At 40.5% G+C, this 9,498-nt stretch overlaps 1 protein-coding gene across 2 annotated transcripts; it reads right to left on the bottom strand.

The window, feature by feature from the left end:
• Positions 1–469: 469 nt before the first annotated feature.
• LOC131459145 (putative gonadotropin-releasing hormone II receptor) lies at positions 470–7,709 on the bottom strand. Of its 2 annotated transcripts, XM_058628609.1 has the most exons (4): positions 7,341–7,709; positions 4,937–5,582; positions 3,549–3,741; positions 470–2,426 (listed from the first exon to the last, which is right to left on the bottom strand). In XM_058628609.1, the coding sequence occupies exons 2-4, from the start codon at positions 5,462–5,464 to the stop codon at positions 2,011–2,013; spliced, it is 1,137 nt and encodes a 378-aa protein (XP_058484592.1). In that variant the 5' UTR covers positions 5,465–5,582; positions 7,341–7,709; the 3' UTR covers positions 470–2,010. The 2 variants fall into 2 exon arrangements, with proteins under 2 accessions (XP_058484592.1, XP_058484593.1); XM_058628610.1 differs by lacking the exon at positions 7,341–7,709 and having other exon boundaries at positions 4,937–6,708.
• Between the last annotated feature and the right edge of the window lie 1,789 nt (positions 7,710–9,498).

The following is a 9,498-nucleotide window of genomic DNA, read 5'->3' as shown; positions in this document are numbered from 1 at the left end:
CTTGTTCCTACATTTATACCACAGTCAAATGCTTTCACCCAGATCTTTGTTACAGTATATTTGATTTGATATTGTGTCGACTCGTTCCTCTCTCCTTCCATTCTGCTACCAATAATGACATAGATTCAGTAGTTTTAATGCCACATTTATAGGGAACCTGATATGTAATAATTCAAAGGATTTACAAGAACTCTCTCTCTCTCTCTCTCTCTCTCTCCCTCTCTACCTCTCTCTCTCTCTATGCTTAAACACTGCTTAAATCACACTAATATACAAATGATATTTGCAATCCATGCATGATTTCACATTCTCCTCTGTAAACTTCAAGTAAGCTTCAGGCTGGTACACGTCCATATACACATCCTCATCGTCAAATATGTAAAGGAGATATAAATATTGAGATTAGCTCATTAAAGAATTAGGGACATGATTCAATCAATCAAATGTTTTTTTTAATTGATTATGCACAGAGAAGATCCAAGCATTATCCATCCATCAAATCCAGCTGACAAAGAACAGCTGTCAACCAACCAGTCCATCACAGGCCCACATAGAGAGAAACAACCATGAAATCTCACACCTATGGTCAATTTAGAGTGTCTTCAAATCTTCGTATCTGCATGTTTTTGGACTGTGGGGGGGAAACTGGAGAATAAGCGTGCACACATGGGGAGAACATGCAAACTCCACGCAGAAAGGCCCTTGTTCCCGGGTGTTCTTGGTGCAAAGGAAACGCGCTAACCACAACACCAACCTTGTGGCCTCCTAGCATGATGAGGTACAATAATTAAAAAAAGTATTTTTGCATTTCATTAAAAAAAAGGTTTTTTAGTTTTTGTTTTAAGAGTCTCACTGGGATAGTATTGTCCAGATTTGACAGGTGGGTGTTTTTGATGTGAACCTGGGATGATCTGGAGGTCTATGTGTGAAAAGAGGCAGTTAACGGTTTCACAAATTCGAAAGATCTATAAACCCTTTAATCTGTCTGTGACGATTTAGTTCAGAACTGACATGTCGAACAATTGTGAGCACAATTTGAACCTTTTGATTTGAACAAAGTAGATGTCACAACACCATCATTATAATCTTTTTCTCTTTTGTATTCTTTACACCAGTGGTTCTCAAACCTTTCATACCAAGTGCCACCTGAGAAAATACAGAGCTTTCAAAGTAACTCCATTATGGCCAACGTTAAAACACAGACTTTTCACAGGAGGCAAATTCCTTCTCAGTAAGATAATTTGCTCTCTCATCATCCTCCTCTTCCTCACATACAGTAATACTAATGACACTGGTAGTGAAATTAGATTAAGATAGAGCGAGAGATAAGGTGACTGTAATTATTAATATTTAATTTATATTATAATTTTCTACACATTCTACCAATCACATACCCTGGTATATACAGTAGAACAGTATTTCCGATTTTCCCCACATGTGGTACACATACCACAGTTTGAGAACCATGGCTTTACACAATGCTGTGGCCTATGACCTTTGGCTTGCTGATGTTAATATACTTGTGCCTGTATAATTGCACTCTATTGAGGACCATTGTTGATTTCTCCTCCTGAGAGAATGGGCTGGGTCATATACTGTATTTCTGTAAGTGGTTACCTGTTGCAGTTGATAGAGCCTTGTACTGTACAAAGACATAGTGCATTCAGTGCACATGCACTCTGAGCACAGACAAGAGCAGGACTGTTGTGTAGCCTCATTTAGTCATTAAAGGTTTTTTCATAGCACAGTGAATGTACATTTAATACATCAAGCCAGTTACGCAACACTGTTCCTAAAGCGCTTATATAATTTCAATGCAAGGAGGACAGCCTCGGGTGCCTCACAGATTTACTGTGCACATGCTGCAATAATGAAAATATATCCAGTCACCAGATAATCACACATCATCACAGAGGAAAGGTAAATAAACGGTTTACTCTTCTTTCCTGCATGGTGCGATTGTTCTCCTTCCTGACTGAAAACAGGATTGTTTTTCTTGGCTCAGCCTGTTCACACTTGCTGTGCTTTTTCACCAGCGACCTCCCGTCTTTTGCAAGGAAAAGTAATTGCAGTGCATTTCAAAGTCTCTGTTACCACGGTGTTTGTCACCTTGACTGACATGTCTGTGGCTCCTCGGTGGCTCACGCCCTTGAGACCCTTGCAGAAGCGTATTGTGAACAGACCGTAAATGATGGGGTCCAGGCAGGCGTTGAAAAGGCCAAAGATGAACAGGATGTGGGTGAGGGAGTGAGAGACTTTCCCCTCCAAGTCGTCTGGGAAAAACCAGTACCACAAGCCGAGCAGGTAGTATGGAGTCCAGCACACTATGAAGCAGATCACTATGACAAGGCTCATTTTCAGAGTTCTCATCCTCGCCTTGGGGATGTTGTTTTTTGAACAGCGCAGACTCAGTTGATTGGAGAACACTACAGTGGAAAAATCAGAGACAAGTATTAGATCTGAGTAAATCTGAGATGCATGACAACTTAACTGGGGACCTTTTGCCAATGTCTAATACGAGGACATATCAGGAGTGCTTGGGCTAATAACTGATAGTGATATACAGTTTAGCTTTACGCCAAATAATCTCTTCTATAGTGAAAATAACATATTTTGCCGAGTCATGTAAGAGCAGATGTAGATATACATTTTCTTTATTGTGTAAAATAAAGAAACGTCAAAAATAATAGTTGACACAGAAGTCAGGTAGGTGGCAGCCTATTCAGCCTACTGTATTAGTCAAAGACTACTGTATATGAGGGGATTGCAGCGTGTTTGTCGATGTCTGATAATACATTTTAAAGCCAATATCAGCCCATACTGATAATGTGCTACTAATACTGTGCATTCCTAAACTTAAAATCAGTGTATTCACACAGCACAAGCTGTCTATTTCTACACATTTGATCGATCACTTGTTTGGCTTAAAAGTCTTTCCCAATTTACAAGTACATGTGCAAAAAGATGCAGAAATTTAAAATGAGATCATATACAGGACTATTATAAATGAACTCAATTGCAAGCGCTTCCAAGGTCTCCTGAGCTACTTAATCAGCCTTAAGTCAATATTCATCAATCATATAAGATCAATGCTTTATATTACACACAACAAGCAGCTCAAAAACATATTAAGAGAGGACACTGAACATATTTTCCCCAGTAGATTAATGTTTCCAGTAATCTGATAGTGTCACGGGTCTGTCACAAAACGGATGACCCAAATGCAGATTTCAAAAATTAACAAAAAGAAAAGAAAGATAGAGAAACAGACAAACTAAAACCAATGACCAAATGCAGACACTGGGGAGCACAGAGACTAAATACACGAGGGAGGCAGGGACAATCAAACACAGGTGTGACAAACAAGACACAGGTCAAACACATTAGGGCGAGGCAGACAATCAGGGAAGACGGCACAGGAAGCAAAACTACACACAAGGTACGCAGTAGAGAAAAGCTTCAAAATAAAACAGGAAGCAGACGCAGAACTAAAAACTCAAGGATAAGAAAACAAAAGTCTGCTCTGAGCAACCAAAGAGAGAACTCACAGCTCCTCTTTGTCATCTGGATAAAGATCCTGGTGTAGCAGACGATCATGATGACCAGCGGGAGCAGGAAGAGGCAGGAGAAGGTGAACATGTTGTAGGCAGTTTCCTGCCAGTGAGTGACGAAGCTCCCCCGCGTGGTGCACTGAGTAAAGTTGGCTGGGTACGTGATGGTCACATTATGGAAAATGAACATCTGTGGATTTTGAAATGAATTGCTTTAATTAAAATATGTAAATATGTACCACTTTGTGTCCTTCAACACCACATTTCAACAAATAAAGAACTGTATAATATACCAAAATAACAGATATATATATATAAAGCTAAAGATTGTAAATTGAAATTCCAGGGCAGACACTTGAAAGGCTTGTGTATTTCACCACCTTTTTTTTATAATTTGTATACAAAATTGTGACAAATGATGGTAAAATCTCACACTAAACCATGACGACAGATTCAAATAGAAAACAGGCACTTACATTCAGACTGTGGGGAAAGACCACCACAGTAATGGTGACTTATAGAGACACTATTTCGACAAAAACTACAAATCGCTAACAGTTGCAAAGGTGTCGTGACAAACTCACGTCAAACCACTGTGCATGTGTCTGATGTAAGGGCTCATTGTGCTGTGAGGATGAAAACAACTATTAATCTTCCCATATTTAATAATATTGTCCATAAACTATGACCCATTTCACAAACTGATAAACACATATGTTAAGACCAACTATCAATTGAAACTTTCAGTAACAAACTTTTTGCGGTGATATTTTTACTTTGTATTTCAAGAAAAATGGAGAATGAACACTTGGAGCGGTTTGTTTAAAATGTAGCTATGTTTGGACTACTCTTTGAACAGTGCTACATGATAAGAATTACATTAAGGATTCCCATCATTGTGTTACTCAGCGAAGGAGCTCCTAATCCCAAAACCATGTAGGCCCTAAAGCCATGCAGCTGGTTTCCCTGTATCAAAGCCTTGTGAATTCTCCACATTATATGCAAATGCACAGCGAAGTAAACAGAGAGAGAGATTAAAGGGGAGATTAATGAAAGTAAATATGGGAAACAAGATTTTAATTTTCTCTAGTATGTGTAGTTTTCCTACATATAATAAGAATTATGAAGATATAGTTGTCTGTTTCTTGGTATAGAGAGCCTTCTTATCCTATAATAGGAATAATATATCTCTATATAATATAATATATCCAATAATAACTCATGTATTTGTATTCTTATTTGTTATATATATTAAAGCTTATATAAGCTTTCATTTTCTTCTTGCCGTGTTTGTTTTGCACCAAAACATCAAAGCAAATTCGGCTGTATAAAAGCTTCTGACTGTGACTCCCCGTCTTCCGTGTTCACGTGCTGCCTGGTCTTACCTGGGGAATGGAGAACAGGGTGCTCATAGTCCACGCCCCCATCAACATGAGCCTGCTCCTTTTGCGGGCCACACTGATGGACAGGGGATTGAGGATGGCCGACTGTCTGTCCAGACTAATCACCACGGTGACAAAGGCACAGGAGTACATGGCCTGTAGTTTGAGGAACATCAAGAACCTGCAGGCCAGATCGCTGGCCAGCCACTGCACCGTGATGTTCCACACGGCGTCCACGGGCATCACGATGAAGGTGACCAAGAGATCGGCCACAGTCAAGTTGATTATCAGGACTCTGACGTGGGATTTGCGCTTGTGGCCATTGGCTGCCCACAGCACAGCAGAATTGCAGAGAGTGGAGATACCACAGAGAATGAAGGTAACGATCACTCTGACTTTGGCCGCCGTAGAAAAGGTAGGCAGCAGTGGTCCTCTGTCCACTGACGTCCAGTCACAGCTGGCGTTAAGGTCAAACCCATCACTCTGCTTGTATATGATGACAGGGGGATCACAGTGGACGGAGACGTTCATTTTCGGACCCTCACCATGGAGTCAGAATCATGTTCAGCTACACAGACTCCGGTGGAGCCAAGGGGAGTTAAGGCTAAATAAGCCTTCCTTGTGTTTGACGTTGTTGTGCAAGATTCATCTGCATGGATTTGCATACAAAGACAAAAAAAAATGAGTTCAGTGAGTAAAACAGCGGCAGACAGAAAGAGAGCAGTGAGCAGTGTAGGGTTCGTGGTTGATCCTGATTCTGTGCACCAGGGAGCCGGAAACCCAACAACCTGACAATCAAGACATTTAAAGGGACTTCATCAAACACAGTCCAAAAACATGCAGGTTTGGGGATTAGGTAAATTGGACATTCTAAATTGACTCTAGGTGTGTGTGCGAGTGAATGGTTGTTTGTCTCTATGTGGCCCTGTGATGGACTGGTGACCTCTCCATGGTGTACCTCGCCTCGCCTTTTGCCTTGTGTCAGCTGGGATTGGCACCAGCGCCGCCCGCTCATGACCCTCATGTGGTGAATAAAGCGGTAGAAGATGAGATTTTGACTCTTTGTGGTCCAAACAATGGCAATTTGAAATTACAAGGCAGAAAGCTGTAGTGTTGGGATTCAAGAGTTTATACATGGCCAATTATAGCATTTAATAATACTATTCTTGCCTGCGTGTGCACAGACGTCCACTAGGCTCCAGCGTGATGTACATTTTCATTCACGTCATTCACCCATTTCCACATTAGTCCACGCATGAAGTTATGTGAGGAGGTCCACGAGAACCCAACGCTAGACTGACGTTATTAAGAAATGGAACCATGGGCATGTGCACACATGTGATGACTCGGCCATCAAGTGATCAGCCACTCTTGTGGGCCCCTTTACAGCATAAGGCCCCAGGCTAACAGTCAATCAAGTTAATTACACCATAAGGTCGATGTGTGCTTTCTTTAATAAGTGCTACTCTGGCATTTAGAGCAGAAACGTTCCTGTTTAAAAACACGCCGCTACAAAGATAACAGCTGAAGTGCTTGTTAATGCAAATATCTGATATAATATAATATTTGGGCCTGCAGACATGGTCAAGACAACCTGCTGCTGATGTTCAAACTGAGGGTGGAGAAGAAAGGTGATTTAAGCGACTTTGAATCTGCTATGGTTGTTGATGCCAGACATGTCTGAGTAATTGTTTTTACACCAGTCATCTCAGGGGCTTACAGATAATGATGGTTCTCTGGTTAAAGGTGTCATGTCGAGGCCAGAGGTCAGGAGAAAATGGCCACACTGGTTTGAAATGATCAAAAATTGGAGTTCAAGTGACATCATTAACCAACAAACTTTGAAATAGATGAGCTACAGCAGCAAAGGAACACACTACGGCTGCAACTAATGATTATTTTCATTATCAATTCATCTGTCTGATTGTTTTCTCGATTAGTTGAATAATCTATTGGTCCAGAAAATGTCAGAAAATCCAAACAAATGGAAAGGATGACGTTCTCAAGGGTCTTGTTTTGTTCAGTTTTAATGATTTCTTACAGTTACATGCAGCAAAGAAACCAGAAAATATTCACACTTAGGAAGCTGAAAAATCTGAAAACGTGTTTTAATTCCTTAAAAACACTCAGACAGATTAATCGATTATCAAAATAGTTGACGATTAATTTAGTAATCGATTAATAATTGATAAATCCAGTAATTGTTTCAGCCCTATACTCATGCCACTTTATTATGGGTCTTATGTATCAAACCAATTGCGTGGTGAGTGTAAATCTGCAGGTTAAAAAGAGGAAAAATATAAAAGCATCAGCATCAACAACATGCATCAACTAAGCTATAGTGAGCAACGCATTCATTTATTATAGATAACAAATGTAAAAAACAAACACAACGCAACAAACTTACATCTGTGTCCGTGTAGTCGCGTGGACGTGTATTTATTCCTCGGGTCACAGAGTGACGGAAACAAAGTGAAGTCCCAGCAGCTGCAGCTTCATCTCCTCTTCAGCTGCTGATGATGATGCTGCTGCTGAAGATGCTGCTGCACAGACTGTCTGTGTGTGTGTGTGTGTGTGTGTGTGTGTGGCTGATCCCTGTATCCTCTCTCACTTTCACTCCACTGCGCCCTCCGCAGATTTCTGGCGCGCGTCATCAGAAGAGTCCGTTCAGTCGGAGTAAGTGGTATGAGGAGGACGCATTAACTAACACCATGAGCCAACCCATCCTGCGGCTCTATCTCTGTTGCGGGCGTTAATTAAATAAATGAGTGCAGGGTTTTCTTCTCATCACTGTGCTGCGCTGTTGTTGATGTTGCATAGGAACGTTTGAATCACAGTAATATATATTATTTAGGAAAAAAAATCCTTAAAATGTTCCTCCAGGCAGCCAATTACGCACAATACATGCACACAAGCCTGCTTTTATGCGCATTTTTAGTTTGCGAATAAACTAAACTGAATAGGGAGAGGAGAGAAAATAGAAAACAAACAACAGCAAAAGAAAAAAAAAAGAGTAGATGCAAATAAGTGTAATGGAAACAGATTCATTAAATCAAGGCTGCGAAATCACAAAAATACCTCTCCAACTTTTTACTGCCCTGGAAATATGTGGGTGGGGAAAGCATGTGATGTGTGGTCTGATGATGATGATTCATGATTCAGTGCAAGAAAGAAAATTACTATCATAAATGATGGGAACAGGTATCAACAGCTATTATAGCCAACATTCGTCTTATTAGCAGTGGATGAAAACAAGGTTAGGTCATGCACTACACATGGTCTCATATGCTCCAGCTGTAATCAGCTGCCTCACAGTCACTCTCCAATCACAGCCATTCAGACACCAATGCAGGGTTTTAACCACAGTGTCAGTTGCAGTCTCCTGCACATAAAGCACCTCATACAATTTAAATGAATTGTCACAAAACTGTTGTTGCTGCAGACTGATATAAATTGTTCTTGGGGGGTCCTTCCTCTCAACTTGTGCCTCCCCCGGCAGTTGTCTGTTGCAATCCCCTCTCCGCCTGCACAATTTAACATAGGAGAGTGTAAAAAATCTCTGGTTTAATCCTTCTTTTATTGATCAGTATGTGAATTATGCTTTTGTACACAAAGCTATTCCATCATCGAGCTTGAGTTCCAATAAAAGCATGTCAAAAATTTCTCACTTTTTTCCTTCTAATAACAATGTCTTATGCAAATATGTCGACCAAATCTGCCCACTTAAGTCTTTTGTTGTCTTTATCTATGAGCTGCAGCTCTAAGCTTTGCAGGGTGTCTTTTGTACAGCATATCCTCTAAAACCACCATATGTAGTCTATAGTTTGTGTGTTTGTTTTTTGTGCCTCATATATCAGACAGGCTGTGTGTGTGTGTGTGTGTGTGTGTCTGGATGTAAGGCTTATGGAAGAAAACGATTAGAAATCGTTAGATTTTGGTGGTGAACCAGACACACATTTGGATTCAAGATTTTAAACTTGTGAGAGAAGAGTGTTAACAAATTTTATTAACGACAAATTAAAACTACTTGTTACATTTTTGTAGGAATGGTGAATTATCATCCAATTTTGTAGCTCCCATCAGGCCTAAGGAGAGTTTTAACCTATTTTAAATGGTTTTGGTTTTCCTGTACAAGCACAAACTGTTCTACTTCATTCACACACAGGACGGCCACGGGGGTTGCTGTACCAATCCCAGCCAACAAAGGGCAACAGGCGGGGCACACGTCAGTCCATCGCAGGGCCACATATAGAGAATGGTTGTTTGTCACATATACTGTAGAGACAAATAACCATTCAACCATTCACTCTCACACCTACAGTCAATTTAGAGTGTCCGATTTACTTAATCCCCATATTGCATGTTTTTGGACTGTGGGAGGAAGCCGGAGAACCCGGAGAAACCCACACACACACACACACAGGGAGAACATGCAAACTCGGCTCCCGGGTAATCTTGCTGCAAAGAGCAAGAGTGCTAACTATAAAAAAAAAGTTCAACTTGTCATTTTGAAGGATTAATTAGCTTCTTGCATGTTGAGAGCTTGGAGAAAATGTAACCATTTT

Source organism: Solea solea, chromosome 5, assembly GCF_958295425.1.
Source record: "Solea solea chromosome 5, fSolSol10.1, whole genome shotgun sequence".
NCBI lineage: Eukaryota > Metazoa > Chordata > Actinopteri > Pleuronectiformes > Soleidae > Solea > Solea solea.
This window is presented reverse-complemented; position numbering and strand designations above follow the sequence as displayed.